General features: G+C 40.8%; 1 protein-coding gene across 4 annotated transcripts in view; it reads right to left on the bottom strand.

The window, feature by feature from the left end:
* ZDHHC20 (zinc finger DHHC-type palmitoyltransferase 20) overlaps positions 1-18469 on the bottom strand; it is an 80322-nt gene that overhangs the window by 26245 nt on the left and 35608 nt on the right. For all 4 annotated transcript variants that reach the window (XR_006705872.1, XM_045452942.1, XM_045452880.1 and 1 more), the window contains exons 4-7: positions 17017-17137; positions 9284-9353; positions 7467-7499; positions 6262-6382 (exon numbers count right to left, since the gene is read on the bottom strand). Coding sequence is in view for 3 of the 4 variants with exons in the window: in XM_045452942.1 (XP_045308898.1) it covers positions 6262-6382; positions 7467-7499; positions 9284-9353; positions 17017-17137 (345 nt within the window). In the remaining variant the exon portion in view is untranslated. The remainder of the gene's footprint in view (positions 1-6261; positions 6383-7466; positions 7500-9283; positions 9354-17016; positions 17138-18469) is intronic.

The following is an 18469-nucleotide window of genomic DNA, read 5'->3' on the forward strand; positions in this document are numbered from 1 at the left end:
AGGAGCTTACTGCCCATGTTTTAACCTAGGAGACTTACGGTTTCAGGTCTTACGTTCAAGTCTTCAATCCATTTGGAACGGATTTTTGTATGATGGAGGTAGGGATCCAGTTTCGTTCTTTTGCATGTGGCTGTCCATGTTGACCAACATTACTTATTACAAAGATTGTCCTTTGCCCACTGTATATTCTTGGCTCCTGTGTCAAAAATTAACTGACCCGAGATTCATGGGTTTATTTCTGGCCTATTCTGTTCCATTGACCATTGTGTCTGTTTTCACGCCAATACCATATGGTTCTGATTACTATAGCTTTGTAATACAGCTTGAAATCAGGAAGCATGATACCTCCAGCTTTGTTCTTCTTTTTCAAGACTGCCTTAGCTATTTGGGGTCTTCTGTGGTTCCACATAAACTTTAGGATTGCTTGTTCTATTTCTGTGAAAAATGCCATTGGAACTTAGTTATGGGGTTCACTGAAATCTGTAGATGGCTTTTGGTAGTATGGACATTTTAACAATGTTAACTCTTCCAGTCCGTGAGCACAGTTAACTTTCCATTTGTTTGTGCCTTCGACTGCCTTCAGCAGTCTCTTACGGTCCCCAATGTATAGGTCTTTCAACTCCTCGGTTAAAGTTATTCCCTAAGTATTTTGCCCTTTCTGATGCCAGTGTAAATGGGATTGTTTTCTCAATTTCTCTTCTGACAGTTAGCTACTAATACAGAAATGCAACTGATTTTATACCCTGCAAATTTACCAAATTAGTTTCCTAGTTCTAACAGTTTTTGTGAAGTCTTTTATTTTTTTCTGTTCAAATAATATTTATTGATAGACTAGCATAAAAGGATGGCTGTGAAAATTATATAGGTATTTTCATTGAGAAGACATACCCACCCTGTACTTCCCAATTCTTAAAAGATACTTTATGAGGTTTCTAAAATAATGTAGAGTAAAAGTGTATTTATATCATCCCGTTTTTTTGGGTTTTTTTTTAATGTTTATTTATGAGAGAGAGAGACAGAGCATGAGCAGGGGAGGAGCACAGAGAGAGAGAGAGAGAGGGAGAGAGAGAGAGAGAGACACACACACACACACACACACACATTTCGAAGCAGGCTCCAGGCCTGTCAGTACAGAACTGTCAGTACAGAGCCTGACACGGGGCTCAAACTCATGAACCGTGACATCATGACCTGAGCCGAAGTCAGACACTTGACTGACTGAGCTACCCAGGCACCCTAATCATCCTGTTTTTTAAATTTAAATCCAACTTGTTAAGTTAACACACTGTAATAATGATTTCAGAAATAGAATTTAGTGATTCATCACTTTCATATAACATCCAGTGCTCATCCCAACAAGTGCCCTCAAGGCCCATCACCCATTTAGCCCATCCTCCCCACCCAACACCCCTATAGCAACCCTCAGTTTGTTCTCTATAGTTAAGAGTCTCTTATGGTTTGCTTCCCTCTCTGTTTTTATCTTATTTTTCCTTCCCTTCCTCTATGTTCATCTGTTTTGTCTCTTAAATTCCACATGAGTGAAATCATATGATATTTTGTCTTCCTCTGACTTATTCTGCTTAGCATAATACACTCTAGTTCCATCCATGTTATTGCAAATGGCAAGATTTCATTCTTTTTTTATTTTTTTTTTAATGTTTATTTATTTTTGAGACAGAGAGAGACAGAGCATGAATGGGGGAGGGGCAGAGAGAGAGGGAGACACAGAATCGGAAGCAGGCTCCAGGCTCTGAGCCATCAGCCCAGAGCCCGACGCGGGGCTCAAACTTACGAACCGTGAGATCGTGACCTGAGCTGAAGTCGGACGCTCAACTGACTGAGCCACCCAGGCGCCCCGATTTCATTCTTTTTGATTGCCGAGTAATATTACATTACTTACACACACACACACACACACACACACACACACACACACACACACACCACATCTTCTTTATCCATTCATCAGTCAATGGACATCTGGGCTCTTTCCATAATTTGGCTATTGTCGATAGTGCTGCTTAAACATTGGGGCGTATGTGCCCCTTCAAATCAGCATTTTTGTATCCTTTGGATACATTTTGGTGGAGTCTTTAGGGTATTCTAAACGTATGCATTATGCAAACAAAGATAATTGTACTTCTTTCCTATTTGAATTCCTTTTCTTTTTCTTGCCTAATTGCTGTGGATAGGACTTCCAACACATACCATGTTGAATAAAAGTAGCAAGAATGGGAATCTTTGTCTTCTTTTTTTTTTAATGTTTATTTTTGAGAGAGAAAGCATATGCAGAAGGAGGCGCGGAGAGACAGGAGATAATCCCAAGCAGGCTCCATGCTGTCAGTGTGGGGCCCAGTGTGGGGCTAGATCTCACAAACTGTAAGACCATGACCTGACTAGAAATCGAGTCCAACACTTAACTGACTGAGCCACCCAGGCACCCCAATCCTTATCTTGCTCTTAACCTTAGGGGAAAAACTTTAAGCTTTTCATCACTGACTACGATGTTAGCTATGGGCTTGTCATATATGGCTTTTATTGTATTAAGATATATTCCTTCTATAACTACTTTGTTAAGAATTTTTATCAAAAATGGACATTGAGGGGCCCCTGAGTGACTCAATCGGTTAAGCCTCTGACTTCGGTTCCGGTCATGATCTCATGGCTCATGAGTTTGAGCCCCGCATCGGGCTTTGTGTTGACAGCTCAGAGTCTGCAGCCTGCTTCGGATTCTGTGTCTCCGTCTCTCTCTCTCTGCCCCTTCCTTGCTCATGCTCTCTCTCAAAAATAAAATCAAACATTTTAAAAAATGGCCATTGAATTTTGTCAAATGTTTCTCTGCATCCAGGGAAATAATCATATGATTTTTTCCTTCATGTTTTTAATGTGGTACGTCATGCTGATTGACTTAAAGATGCTGAACCAAACCTGCATCCCTAGAATAAATCCCACTTGATCATGGTATATGATCCTTTTAATGTATTCTTTTTTTAAATGTTTATTTATTTAATTTTGAGAGAGAATGCACAAGCGGCGGGGGGGGGGGGGGCGGGCAAAGAGAGAGGGAGACACAGAATCTGAGGCAGGCTCCAAGCTCAGAGCTGTCAGCACCGAGGCCAACCCACAAACTGTAGGATCATGACCCGAGCCAAAGTCAGATGCTTAACTGAAATGAGCCACCCAGGTGTCCCCTTTTAAAGTATTCTTGAATTCAGTTTGCTAATATTTTTTTTGAAGACTTCTATGTCTTTGTTCAACAAGGATATTGGCCTATAATTTTTTTCCTTGTAGTGTTCTTGTCTACTTTGGGTATCAGGGTAATACTGGCCTTATAAAATAAATTTGGAAGTGTTCCCTCTTCTATTTTTTTTTTTTTTTTTGGAAGATTCTGAAGACTGGCATTAATTCTTTAAATGTTTGGTTGAATTCACTACCAAACCATCTGGTTTCTGGACTTATTGGGAAGTTATTAATTTAATTTTGTTACTAGCAATCTATTCAGATTTTCTATTTCATCATGACTCAGTCTTGGTAGGTTGTATGTTTCTAGGAATGTATCCATTTCTTCTAGGCTGTCTAATTTGTTGCTGCATAATTGTTCAGAGTAGTCTCTGATGATCCTTTGCATTTCTGTGGTATCAGCTGTAATGTATCCCCTTTCATTTCTAATTTTGAGTCCTCTTTCTTTCTTGATGGGTCTAGGTAAAGGTTTACCTATTCTGTTTATCTTTTCAAAAAACCAACTTTGGCTTGTATGTTCTTTTTCTAGTTCCTGAAATGTAAAGTTAGGTTATTTGAGATCTTTCTTATTTGTGAGTTTTCCAGTTTTCGTTTTTGTGACTCATTTCGAGTTTTATACCACTGTGTTTTCTGTTTCTTTTGGATGGAGTGTTCTGTATGTCTGTTAAGTCCACCTGTTCTCATGTGTCATTTTTCCCCCCACGATTTAAACTGCCTCATTGCTCTAATGTGTCATTTTAATGCCAATCCTTCCTTATTGATTTTCTGTCTGGATGATCTATCCATCGATGAAAGTGGGGTCTTGAAGTCCCTACTATTACTGTATTGCTCCTATTTCTCCCTTTAGGTCTGTTAATATTCGCTCTGTGTATTTAGGTGCTCCCATGTTGGGTGCATACATTCCTTTTTCAGGTGTCCACCAACTCCCGTCAAACCTTTGCTAAAATCTGAGCTTCTTACTGAGGTCTACGCTGATCCCTCTAACACTTCTGTCTGTCCTGGTCACGCCACCCCAAGAAACTTGCTGCCTCCCTTACTCTGCTCTACTTTGACTTTTCTTCACCGTGTTTACTTTCTAATACACAGTAGGATTTACTTATTTATTATGTGTATATGCCTTCCTCTTCTCAAAAATAAGTTCTATAAAAACAGGACTCTGTTTTGTTCACTGATCTATCCAAAGTGCCTAGAACACTGCCTGGTACATAATAAGTACTCAATAAATATTTGTTGAATGAAGAAAAAGATTTAAGTTTACTAGCGTTTCCTTACTCATAATGAATCTGAAGGAGTTAAAAATATTTATTCTTTAATTCATAAATCATTATATGCAAACACTGGAGTTTCTGATAAAAAATGTAAAATTCTGTAATTTAGACTTTATTCATCTGGCACTAAATCCTTTACTTAAACAGGGCCACTGAACAGGGTTAAGAGGGTTGTTAACTGAACAAAGGTGCTCAGAACCAGGGGAACAACAGAACCCAAAACTCGGTGGGCTGAGACCACACAGAACTGGGTGCTTTCTTCTAATATGCACAAAGGCACTGCAGGTACCAGCATCCCCTGGTTTTAAATGCCCCAAGTTGAAAACATCCAAAAATGTTTTAGTGAAAGTCCTTGCAAAATATCTTAGCTATTTCCTGGATAAATAATCGTGCTTGATGACTGAGGCTTTAATTATGTTACGTCCAAGGAACGCTATGAAAAGCAACTCACAGTGGAAAGTAGCTGGATGCTGAAACAGAAAAAAATCTACGTTCAAATTCCGGCTGGTTACCTAACTCGTCCAACCTCGGTTTTCAACTCTGAAAATGGGAAGGGCAACAGCTCCTTCTGCATTAACGTCATTTTCTTATTTTCTGTATTCTTCACACACTGGCACCGGGGGCCTTGCTGACTGAAGACAGGCTGCCTCTCCCACAGCTTTCCGGTCCTTAAGCAACAGCAAGGAATAAACCTGTTTCTCTATGACAACCTGACCAATCCAGAGTTCATACTCCAAACCACCTCCTCTCTCTGGCTGTTACTCTCCGGGAGACAATACTGCCCTGCCTTCACCACTCCAGGGAAAGGTGAGGACAACCCAGGGACTACAGACATTATTCAAACTGGCTCACCCTAAATCTGGTCGCCCTGCCTGGTGCTTCCCACGTGGTCCTGCATGGCGCGGTGGGCCCCTCCCCTCAGACACCGTGAGGAACAAACTTCCTTTTCGATGATACCTAATCAGCTCCCGATCGGCTGGCTTCAACATGCCTGAGCAGTTCAGTCATAAAACCTACATTTTAAAACCTCTCAATAGAATTTTTAGGAAGGATAAATACAAAGTACTTTTTGACCACCATAATCCCCTCTTCAAAATCAAAGATTTAAATGTGAAAACAAAACTAATTAAAATGCCAATGGAAAAGGAGAACCTGGGTCAATATTGTATAAATGTATAGTGAACAGACTAAAGCCAGAAGTCATAAATGAAAAGCATGGCTTTTAAATAAATAGGAAAATCAGAAATCATAAAAATACTGCTTTAAAAATATAAAACTTCAGTTTGATAAAAACAAAACAGGGTTGTAAGATATAAACTGAAAACGTGGAAAAAAACCTTTGCAACTCATGACAGAAAAAAGATGAACGTCTACAGAGGCAGGAAACAGATCAGTGGGTGTTTCGGGTATTGGCAATTTCACTTTTGTTCCTGTAAACCTGCAGGAAGTCTCTTCAACTCAACTAAAAGCAACTACTTCCCTAAAACTGGTGTTATCTACTGTTACAGTGTTGGTGAAAAGAGTTTGCGTCACTAAAGTTCACTGTATCTTGTTTACTATCCATTTATATACAAATAAACATAAACATATGAAGGTAAATCATAACCGATCTACTTTCTGATCCATTATAAATTCCATCTAGTAAAACTGAAATGAAGTGTATCTATTTATAATAAAGAATGAAGGAATTCTTTATGAATATAGCATCTTAAAAAGGCTTAAATATATGTTTTAAGATAGAAAAAAGACTTACCGTCCAAAATTTTATAAAGTACTGTAAAACTGTTGTAGCCACAAAAAGGCAATATAACAAGGAATACAATAAAAACAGCAGGAAGAATTTGTAATTAGAAAATCCCACACAGTTATTCACCCTAGAAGAATACAAAAAGTCACACTGTAAAAATATGACAAACCACAAACTCACAGAGACAAAACACAGAATGGTGTTTTCCAGGGGCTGCATGGGGCAGGGATGGGCACAGAACCTTAGCTGTGCAGGATGAGAAGCTCTGAACGCTGGGCGCACAACAATGCGAACGTACTTTGTACCTACTGAAGTGTACACGTAGAAATGGTTAAGGTGGTAAATTTTACGTCATTTTTTAAACCATAATAAAAACAACAATAACACATACGACAGATAAAAAACTTAATCATTATTACTTGGAAATGAGCCATCTGGGAAGTAGGAGAAGCAGTGTCTTCATTGTGGATGTGTGTTTTTAATAAATTCTATGAGGAATTTGGAATTTATTTTATTTTTTCTGAGAGAGAGAGAGTGAGTGAGAGGAAGACGGAAAGGACACAGGGAGAGGGAGAAAGAATCTTAAGCAGTCTCCAAGCTCAGTATGGGGCCCAACACGGGCCTTGATCTCACGACTGTGAGATCATGACCTGAGCCGAAATCAACAGTTCAGACACTTAAACGCCTGAGCTACACAGGTGTCTCAAGCAATTTGGAATTTTGATGTTTAATTCTTTTTTTTTTTTTTTAATTTAATGTATTTATTCTGAGAGAGAGAGAGAAGAGAACGAGCAGGGGAGGGGCAGAGAGAGAGGGAGAGAAGAATCCCAAGCAGGTCTGTGCTGTCAGTGTGGAGCCCGGGGGGGGGGGGGGGCGGAGAGGGTGGAGGGGGTTTGATCCCATGAACCGCGAGATCATGCTCTGAGCTGAGATCAAGAGTGGACACTTAACTGACAGCCGCTCAGGTGCCCCAATGTCCATTCTTTTTATGTACTTACTTGGGTTAATACATCAGATTTATAGTTAAAGGAATACATTTAATATAAACAACTACATACATATATATGCATATAAATGACTACATCAATCTTGATATCTATGAGTAATTACACTGACCTTCAAAATTTAAAAATGCTGAGGTAAATTACTCTCAATTCTCTCCTTCCCACCTCTCCACCCCCAATGAGATTTCCTCTATTTTTTATACATACCAAGGACAGTGATGATCCATCTTAAGAATACATCTAAAAAACAAATAAGCATAAGAAAATCCTTATAAACTTTCCCCTAATTCTAATTGCTCATAATTTTCTTTTTCTTTGGCTTAAATTTTCACCTTGACAAGTAGCATCTTAGAAAAACCAACCCAGTGAACATTAGGTTCGAAAATATTTCTGATATTTTGCCAAGTACTTTTACAGGCAAGAAATAATGATTTTTAATACTGGGAATTCAGTTGTGCACAGTCAACTGCTTTGAACCACATCAAATGATATTTGAATATACTGATATGGTACATGTAACACTAGGTCAATTAGACAGGTCCAGCTTACAGATTAGCTGAGGGAGATAAAATGAAACACAGAAATCCCTAGGCTGTTTTAACCACATGCAAGACATAAAAACAAAACCATAGGAGCAAATATGTTAAAATCTTACCAATGATGGGCTTGTAGATGGTTATTTTTTCCACACAATTCACAAAATTGGATTCCATAGATGAGCACGACTATGCTTTTATAATTAAAAAAAACCCCTCCAAATCTGCCTCCCCGCCAATACACATAATCCAGATTTGTATGAAGTCAGACCAGAGAACATCTCAAATACAGCCGTCTCCCCTGTCTAGAGTCGCTTCTCTGCGTCTCAGCTCCCAGCAGTCACCCACGGTCTGGAAGCAGATGATCCTCCCTCTGACGCACCCAGAAGGTCAGTGGCGGCCAGACGCTGCGTCACAGGGTCTATGTCACCCACCTCCCTTCATCTCTTCCCAGTTGGGGTAGGTACACAGTAAGACATCTTTAGAGAGTCCACATTCACATACACTCATTACAGCCTATCGTCGTAACTATTGTTTTATTATTAGCTACTGGTAATTTCTTACCGTGCATAATTTAGGAGTTAAATTTTTTCACATAGTTATGTATGTATAGGAAAAAACATAGTATATATAGTTTCAGGCATTCACTGGGGATCTTGGGACATATCCTCAGACAGATAAGAGGGGACTGCTGTAACATAAGAAATGAATAAACTAATACCCAGAATGTTAAACAACCTAACTACAGTTCAAGGACTAGCAGAGATTCCTAAACTATAGACCTTTCCTTCAACACACTATCTTCTCAAAAGTGCCCATAAGGGGCGCCTGGGTGGCGCAGTCGGTTAAGCGTCCGACTTCAGCCAGGTCACGATCTCGCGGTCCGTGAGTTCGAGCCCCGCGTCGGGCTCTGGGCTGATGGCTCAGAGCCTGGAGCCTGTTTCCGATTCTGTGTCTCCCTCTCTCTCTGCCCCTCCCGCGTTCATGCTCTGTCTCTCTCTGTCCCAAAAATAAATAAACGTTGAAAAAAAAAAAAATTAAAAAAAAAGTGCCCATAAAATAAAATCTTTCAAATTTTTCTGGGAACGATGTCACAGACAGTAACTGAAAACAGTGTGTTTGTGGTTTGTTATGTTTTAATATTAACAAGATAAACAAGAATATTGTCATGATAGTCTTTTTAATCCACGAGCTAAAGTTATCTTTCTCAAAGGGGTTATTACTTGCTCATCAATGTTACATTAGGCGTAAGCATAGGAAGTATATTTAAAAAACATTCTATCAACTAGTATAGGAAGCGAGATTACTTCAAAGTATATTCTAGCTTATATAAATATTTTTGTTAGCCCAGCATACATAGCAAGTAATTGGAGAGGATGAAGCGTTTTTGCTAAGCATAAAGCATACGAAATATTCCATCCCCTACTAATTCTCCCGTCACCAATGTGCAGTGCTAGGTTTAAATGAAAACAAATGAGTCATACTTACATGTCACATGCTGAGCAGTGATGTGCCCGGTCAGGTTTAATCAACTGACATCTTTCACAATATCTGATGGCTACATTTAAGAATTAAAAGGAAATTGTTGAAGGATGTACAAGCTGAATTTGACTATAACATTTGCTTTCATTCTTTTACAAATAACTCTGTGAAACTGGCAACTAATCATTTAAAAAAAATTTAATGTTTACTTATTTTGAGAGAGAGAGAGAGAGAGAGAAAGAGAGAGAGCAAGCCAGGGAGGGGCAGAGAGAGAGGGAGAGAGAAATCCCAAGCAGGCTCTGCCCAATGCAGAACTCACAAACCATGAGATCATGACCTGAGCTGAAACCAAGAGTCGGACGGATGCTCAACCGACTGAACCACCCAGGTGCCCCTCAAAAAGTACTTTTTAAAACCATGATTATGGATGAATAACGACAATATCATCATAGTTAGATGCTCACTGTTCTCTGCGTGACGGCCTCTAAAGCAAACAGATTGTACCGACTTGGCAACAAGGCCAATGATCTCTCGCAAACTGTTGAAACTTTTACAGATTAGAGCAATTAAATGGTAAATACTCTACTTGGTATTCTAAGTGTAGTGGGCTTCTTTGGGGCGTATCTGCCTGGTCGAAAAGCCACTCTCTCCTCCTCTGGGGAACAAGTTCAGACCACCCTTCCCCCTTCTAGTTCGTGCCCTCTCTCCCGCGGATGCACCACAGAGACGGAACGCTGGAGCTGGGAAACACGCGACGGTGATAGTCTGCCATGTGACTTGGGAAAAAAATGAAAACTCATTTGGAGGCAGACAGTGTTACAAATCAAACAGATCTACAGGAACCAGAAGAAACAAGCTCCACAGAGTCCCAGCTTTGGCTCTCCAATTCTGGTTCCAGGTCTGTCTTGCAGTCCTGCCCTTAAGATACTGGAAATACCCACCAATTCCTGACACCATTTCATATTTTTTGGTAGTTTTTTGGGGTGAGAGTTAAAAAGCCTAAGTTGCTGCCTATTACTTGTGATCCTATTTGTTTGAGCCTGTTTTCTGTACTATTACTGTTTGTTTCCTAGCACAGAAAATAGGTTCAAATAAAAATTTAAATTAACGATACCCTCTAAAAATTGCACGGACGATGTCATGTGTTACAATCTTTTTGGAAGGAAATTTGGGAGCATCTATAAAAACTTAAGATGTATATGTTCTCTGACCCAGGATTTCTACTTCTAGAAAATTCTACAGACATGTTCACTATAGCATTATTTTTAACAATAAAACATTATGAATTACTTAAATTATGTAAATGGCTAGGCATTTTATATCTATCCATACAGTGGAATACTATGCAGACTTTAATGAGAATTTTCCATACAAAATACACACATACCCTAAACTGGAAAAATGCAAATATATCAGATGAAAAAAGCAAATTGTAGAACAGTTTGAATATAGAGCATATTTCACATCTCTAAGGGAAATAAGCTATTCTTTTCTCTTCACATATCCCAATAAAATATATCCACCTTCTAGAGGTGAATTAACACGTAAGAGAGACAAAGTGCTATTCTGAGGTTTTGAAGCAATGTTATACTTGCTAAAAGGCACTATCCAGGTAACTAAATCTGTATTGGTTAATACCTATCCACTCCAGTTGTTGAAATATATTAATTGCATGTAAGTTTTGTAATACTGTGCCAAGTATGAAAATTTTCTGCGAGGATGTAACAGCGTCCCCCTGGAGAACACTGCCAGGGTGAAGGGCAACCTCACTTTTCATTTGGTGCCCTAAAAATTTTTTTAAAAATCATGTGCATGTATTACTTTTGTAATTTCAACAAAAACGTCTTTAAAATGAAGGGGATGTAGGTAAATACCCACTCCGTAAATGAGTAAGCCGTACTACACTGAGGGCCTTCTAGAGGGCCTTAACCCCATCACTGGGGTTGGACACTAGGGAGGTAAAACCAGACAATGTAGAAAAAGTAAAGCTTTAGGACCGTAGGAATGTGCTAGCTGATCTCTCCATTCAACAGATGAAAAACACCCCAAAGTCGAGAGGAAGTAATCTGCCCAAAGGCTAAACACAGCTGAACTGGCGGTTAAGTAAGATGAGGGTCAAGTATCTTCGTTTCTTTTTCCTCTATTCTTCTACTCAAAATTCTGAGATGGTAATTTTGCCCTGAGAGGAGACTAAACTGAACAGACTTTTTTTTTTTTTCAGTTTTTATGTATGTGTTTTGAGACAGAGACACCTTGTGAGTGGGGGAAGGGCAGAGAGAGAGGACCCCAAGCAGGCTCCGTGCTGTCAGCACAGAGCTCCGTGTGGGGCCCGAACTCACAAAACCGTGAGATCATGACCCGAGCTGCCACGGAGAGTCAGACGCTTAACCGACCGAGCCAGCCAGGCGCCTCTGAGCAGACGTTTGAAGAAGACTTGTGGTGGATCTTGAGGACTGAGCGGATAGAGGAACCGAGGAAAAGGAAGCAATCAGAAAACTTCAGTTTCTGGTCTAGGGCACCTAGATGAACGAGGCGGCAAACCACCGAAGGGAGCCCAGGTGAGGGCGGGCCGGGCGGGTAGCCTGGGGTAGGTGTTTTTCGTGGATTCATTCTCTCACCCATTCAGGCGGCAAGTACTGTATCCAGAGAGTTTCTGCCATGTGGCAAATACTGCTTGACGGTATTAAAGTCTGAATTGACGCGTCCAGTTCTGTTTGGGTTTGTAGGTTTGGACAATAGGTGGCTCAAGGACAGCTGTCCCGGGGGAGGCCTGGGAAGACGATGGAGCGGCACGACCCCGAGCTCACCTCATCCCACGGACACTCACAGATCACAGACACATCGGTGCAAGGGACCCAGAACAGGAACCAAGCGGGAGATGCTGAACTGGGTGGCGCAGGCCAAGGAGAGTGTGAAGCCTTAAATGATGGGTCCCGGGCCCCCGGGGGAGAGGGCTGCACCTTCTTCCCTTGCATCCCCGGGGAGGACGCTGCAGCCCTGGGGCAGGGAGGTGGGAGGCCTCCAGGCAGACAAGCAAGCCTTGTGTGTAGCTGCAACTCCGCCCATGTACCTGACGTACAAGAAAGGGTCTGGGATACAGGTGAGTGCTGGCGTGACAGTGTCCTTGAATCTGCTCTAATTCATATGAGGGAAGTGAACTCCTTCTTGAAAACTATTAAAGAAAACAAATTGATAAACGAATGATCACAATATCACACTGTCAGAAGTCCATAATTGAAAACAAACGTCAAAGGAACAGAAGGAACAGTACAAAAAGAATTGGGGCAGGGCACCCTTGTGAAGTGAAGAAATAGAAAAACAAGGGGCGCTTGGGTGGCTCAGTTGGCTGAGCATCTGACTCCTGAATTTGGCTCAGGTCATGATCCCAGGGTCGTGGGATCAAACCTTGTATGGGACTCTGCACTGAGAAGGGAGCCTGCCTAAGATTCCCATTCTCTCTCTCTCTCCAAAAAGAAAAAAAAAAAGAAAAAAAATTTAATTAAATTGAATTTAAAAAAAAGAAAAAAATTCAGGAGGATGAATAATCATTCAAGGATGCAGAACAGAACTATACTAGAAAAGCAAAAAGAAGAAAGCTTCTCAAGAAGTCAGAGGGCAAAAGCCACTGAGCTCCAGTAGGGAGAATGGAGGCCAGCTGTCTGGAATCACGTGGGAAGGAACACAGGCCCTGGGTACAGACGGCTTACCAGAGGATCTAACTCAAGATATAATAGTGGTTACAATATCAACAGAACCAAATTTTTGTTGTGACTGTTGTTTTAAGTTTATTTATTTTGAGAGAGAGAGTATGTGAGTGGGGGAGGGGCAGAGAGAGGGGCGGGGAGCGGGGAGAGAATCCCAAGCAGCCTCCTCGCTGTCAGCACAGAGCCTGATGCGGGGCTTGAACCCACGAACTGTGAGGCCGGGACCTGAGCCGAAGTCAATAGCTGGATGCTTAACCGACTGAGCCACCCAGGTGCCCTGATTTTTTTTTTTTGTTTTGTTTTTAAGAGAGACATACTTTGACGCATACCTGAAAGCAGAAGGCAGAAGTTGGTTGTAATTTATTAAGTGGAGAAGCAAGAGTTTTAGGAGAAAACTGGGGGAGAAGAGAAGAAAGAGGTCAGCAACCTCCACGCAAATATAAGAAAGGACGAGGGGTGCCTGCGTGGCTCAGGGGGTTAAACGTCTGGCTCTTGATTTCAGCTCAGGTCATGATCTCACGGTTCATGAGATTAAGCCCCACATCAGGCCCTATGCTGACAGCGCAAAGCCTACTTGGGATTCTTTCTCTCTGTCTCTGCCCCTCTGCTGCCCTCTTCTCTCTCGAAATAAATAAAATCAACATTAAGAAACAAAAGGACAGGAACACAGACACCAAGAGGAAACTGATAAGCTCCGGAAAAGCCGGCCTGTAAGGGTGTGGTGACAGTGCACTGTGCTGGGAGCAGCGGGGACCCTGTCACCAGTCAGGTGAGATGCCAGTTCTCCCGCCAACCGCGTCAGTTACTGGGTCCGTAACTCACTTTCCACGAGCCTCAGTTTCCTCCTGTGTGAGTGCAAATAATACCACGTGTAAGGGACTGCCGTGCAGATTAAATACAAAATCTTCTAGAACATATCAGATTCTCAATAAAGCAGGTGTTATTCATAGGATAATAAAAATTATTTCTGGTAAATACATGATTACAATTCCTGATAAAATAGAAATTCGGACTATGATGGGAAAAATCACGGAGAGAAGGCTAGTCAGATTCGCAAGTGCACAAATGGTGCGACACTAGAACTGGGATGACACAGAGAAGGTCGGCAAGGCCCCCGCACGAGAGTGACGTGCAGGGAGCGCAGGAGCGGCCCCGGAGGAGGGACAGAGTCACTCAACAAACACCTACCGAGGGCCTATTAGTGAGACATTCGTTAGGGACCACGGGAGAAACTCCTGACTGCCAGACTCTTAGAAGCAGGTCGAGGAGGTGAGATAAACAGAAATGACTAGGAGGCTGTGATTTGTGATCGACAAGGCAAGAATTTGAGAAGTTCCAAGCGCTTTTAAAAATTACTTCTTGTTCAAGTGAATAGAAATGGGTGAAAAGTAGACATTAAAACTTAAACTGGATTTAAAGAGGAAAAAATAATCATTCTAGGCAGAGGAAAAGACATTTCAAAAAGGTGGGGAAAGACAGAGTGCTTCAGCACAGAGTTGATGCAGGGAAACAGTGTGGGACAAAGGGAGAGAGACGTTGGATGGATCCACCCTATGGAGACTAAATTTTGTTTGTTTGATGAATAGATAATAATATGTCCACATGGTTCAAAAAGACCAAAGAGGAAGTGAGTGAAAAGCTTCCCTTCTGCCCCCGGAGATCCTTCCTGCGGAGGCAGCTCTGTCACTTTCATTCGTCTCTGGTCTATGAAAGGTCCACTTCCTATAATACGTGTTTCTGTAATTTTGTTTTTTAAAGAACAAATAGATTTGACTTCTACAACAAGAAAAAAGAATAAAAGTCCCCAAAGTTTGGAATTCTAAGCGGCAGAAGTGCAGTATAAAACAGTGCTCCAGAGCTAGGACTCTGCCTGTCGTCAGAAGGTAAGAAGCTGTAAATCTCAGACCTTATCACTCGGGGACTTTGGACCCTCATTGTGCCTCCTGTCCTCATCTCTAAAATGAGGACAAGTGCATCACCTACCTCAGAGTTGTCCCGAGGATTAAATAATCACCAGCAAAGTGTGTAAGACTGAATAGATGAAGGATATTATTCAGATTAGAGGAAAGTCATTATAATTAATGAAAAATAATAAAGCTTAAAGTGTAAAGATTTTACATCAGTGGCTATCAACTCTTCAGGACACATGTACTGCTCTGAAAATCAGATGATCTTGCTATGAATGGGCTACTCTGAAAGCTACACATACCCACAACTTTGCATATTATCTCAGGATTCATAAATGCTTCAAAATCTTGGATTTTAGGTTAAGAACGTCTAATCTACAGAACTAGAAGCGCAAATAATTATTGTAAACCACAGTTTTCATGATTGAATAGAAAAAGGATTATTTTATATTAGCTATCATTTACTGAAAATTTATAATTATATACCAAGATCTACACTAAATGCACATCTCATTTACGTATCTCACTTAATATTTCCACTAACCCAAAGACGGAGATATGTTTAGCCTTGTTTTAAAATAAGGACACAAGCACTTACAAAGCTAGTGACTCTCGCTACACTAGTAATAGAAAAGCTGGGGTCTGATCTGATATTCACGTTTTCGTTATGTATGGCAATGTATTAGTCGTGCAAAATGAATAGTATTAAACGCACGAAAAATTTAAAAATCAAATACCCCCTCCTAAAATCTGGTACAAACTTTGTACTTCCTTAGTCACAACTTGTATGTGACTATACGAAAGTAAAGTTCCTTTTGCTTCCCCGCGGAGTTCAGCAGCATAGTGGGTTCTAGGGCCACAGCACCTCGATTTTATGCCAATTTTTCACATAGTCTCTGTCTGACCTTGAACAAGTAATCAACCTCTCTGTGTCTCAGTCTCCTCGCCTGTGAAATGAAGACAACAGTGTCTACGGCACAGGGCTATTGTGAAGTTTAAATATTTAGTGTGTGTGTAAAGCACTCAGAACTGAGTAACTGTCGGCCATTACAGTATCTGCTATTTGAACAAACTCAGGAGGTACGTAATACATAACGTAAAACAATTTCCTATACTGAAGTGACCACACTGGTCACTCAGAAATTCATCCCTATCGTAAGACTCTCACCTGAGAAAAGGAAGGTGCTGGAGGAGTCACCCACCTCAGTGCAGGAAGTGGGACAGCGGAAATACCAGTGGCTTTGGAACCAGACTCACCTGAGTTCAAATTCTGGCTCTCTGAATATTAGTTTTAAAAACTGAACAGAGAGCACCCGGGTGGCTCAGTCGGTTGAGCGTCCAACTTTGGCTCAGGTCGAACTCATAGTGAGTTTGAGCCCCACCCTGGGTTCACTGCTGTCAGCGCAGAACCCACTTCGGATCCTCTTTCTCGCTCTCTACCCCTCCCCCAGCCTCAAAAATAAACAAACATTAAAAAAAAAAACTGGAACAGGCTTCCTCCCCTTTGTGTCTTTTATTCCTATCCATTCTAAGTTCGTGCATTGTTGATTAAAAAAAAATTACTCTTGTGATGACACACGATATTCAAATTCAAACCAGAATTTCCAAAAGATGGTTCACTAAGAATAACAAATGAAATTTTTAGCCATGATGTTGAGTTGGAAAAAAAATGCACAGAGACTCATAGTGAGCCCCTTAAAAAATCAATTATCAGGGCACCTGGGTGGCTCAGTCGGTTGAGCGTCCAACGTCGGCTCAGGTCATGATCTTGCTCTCTGTGAGTTCAAGCCCCGCGTCGGGCTCTGTGCTGACAGCTCAGAGCCTGGAGCCTGCTTCAGATTCTGTGTCTCCCTCTCTCTGACCCTCCCCCATTCATACTCTGTCTTTCTCTGTCTCAAAAATAAATAAAAATTTAAAAAAAATCAATTATCAACATATGTACATATATGGACATATCTCTGAAATACCACAGAAGATACAGAACACGGGAAAATCTTGTTCTTGAAGACATTATCTGCAGCAATCACAATATCCATTTAATAGTCAAATCATGCAGACATATCTTGGCAGGGTTAATTATATTTTAAAAATTCTACAGAAAGGAAAACTTAAGACTGGTTTTTCTTACTCCTTGAAGCTGATGTGGTGTAGATAGGTAAGTCCCTTGCCGCTCTTCTCAAAATTTCTTGCTGTCTTTCTTGGCTGAATTCCTTTTCGTAACGTTCCTTTTCAGAATTGGACAAATAGAACTATAAAAGGAGAAATAACTATTAATTCTTTTTAATCCCATGATCATGAACTATCACACTCAGAAAAAGAAAGTTTTATCCAGAACAAACAAAAAACATTATCTTCCATGAAGAAAAGGCAAAATTTGTTTTCAGATTTAAGAGGCTAAATCAAGTACATTTTAACAAAACTACATACCTTTGACAGATTAAAAAATATCTGCCCTCTATTCTAATGATGGGAAAGAATATGAACTAGAAAATTGTGTATCTTTGCTTTCTACAGACAAAACTAAATACCTCCCAACCAAAAAGGGTTAAGTATACACTTTCTATTAGAAAAACTTTGGTGTTTGAAAATTAGTGTCAAGAAATTTTTAATTTTTGGAAGGATGCCCAAAGATTCACTTGCTTTGGGTAACAGGTTAAATCGCGGGCATGGGGTCCAACTATTTTCTGGCCAAATATCTCAGTGAGGACAAGCCTTTCTTTTACTACGTTGTTTTAGCTTTGAAAAAGCTAACCAACAGGAGTACTTTCTGCAAAATGGCTAAGGATTGTCAAGGCAGGCATAGTCTCCTTTTCTCCAAGAGCGACTCCTTTACGGAGTCATTCCTAGTTTCCATCTCTCACGTCTTTAATCCCACAGCGTGGCCAGCTTGCAGTTCGTTTCCTTGAACAGCACCTTCCCCACAAAGGACTGTCCAGGGCTGCTCTGTCATCCCAGCATCTCAAGGACCCTGAGTCTTATGCCTCTATAATTTCAGGCAGATAGATGCTTCCAGTTTCTGTCTCTTTATTTCACAGAATTTCTTTTTCAACTAAAAATGGCTTGAGACTTGCTCTGTTTCTCAATTTTTACTTACAGGGTTTTGCTTGAATGGAGTTTCATTTCTTTCCGTTCAAGTATTTTGAGCCACCTGCTAACTCACTACTAAACTTTCATACTCCTGGTGCCCCACCATCAATAATAACAGTATTAGCTTAGCAGTGCAGTCTCTCCTGTTACAAACAAGGCAACAGTTTGGCATGTCAGAAGGAGCTCTGGGTTGAGGAACTTTCTAAGACTGTGCATCTACTGACAGAGCTGACATTCAGATACAAGTCTTTGGAGTTTTACTCCAGCATGCGTCCCTCCATACTGCTAACGTAAAATAAATGTTCTTGATTTTTGCAGACTATTACTCTAACCTGACCAGACAGCACAGTTCAGGATGTGAAAGTCTATTTAGATTACCTCACCTGGTTCTCACACTCAAATCTTGATGGCACAAGAAATCCCCAAATGATTTGTAAGGAGTAAAGCAGACAAATAAAAAGGACAGAAAGCAGTCAGAAAAGATCCCCATAATC

Source organism: Leopardus geoffroyi, chromosome A1 (genome assembly GCF_018350155.1).
Source record: "Leopardus geoffroyi isolate Oge1 chromosome A1, O.geoffroyi_Oge1_pat1.0, whole genome shotgun sequence".
In the NCBI taxonomy this organism is placed as follows: Eukaryota; Metazoa; Chordata; class Mammalia; order Carnivora; family Felidae; genus Leopardus; species Leopardus geoffroyi.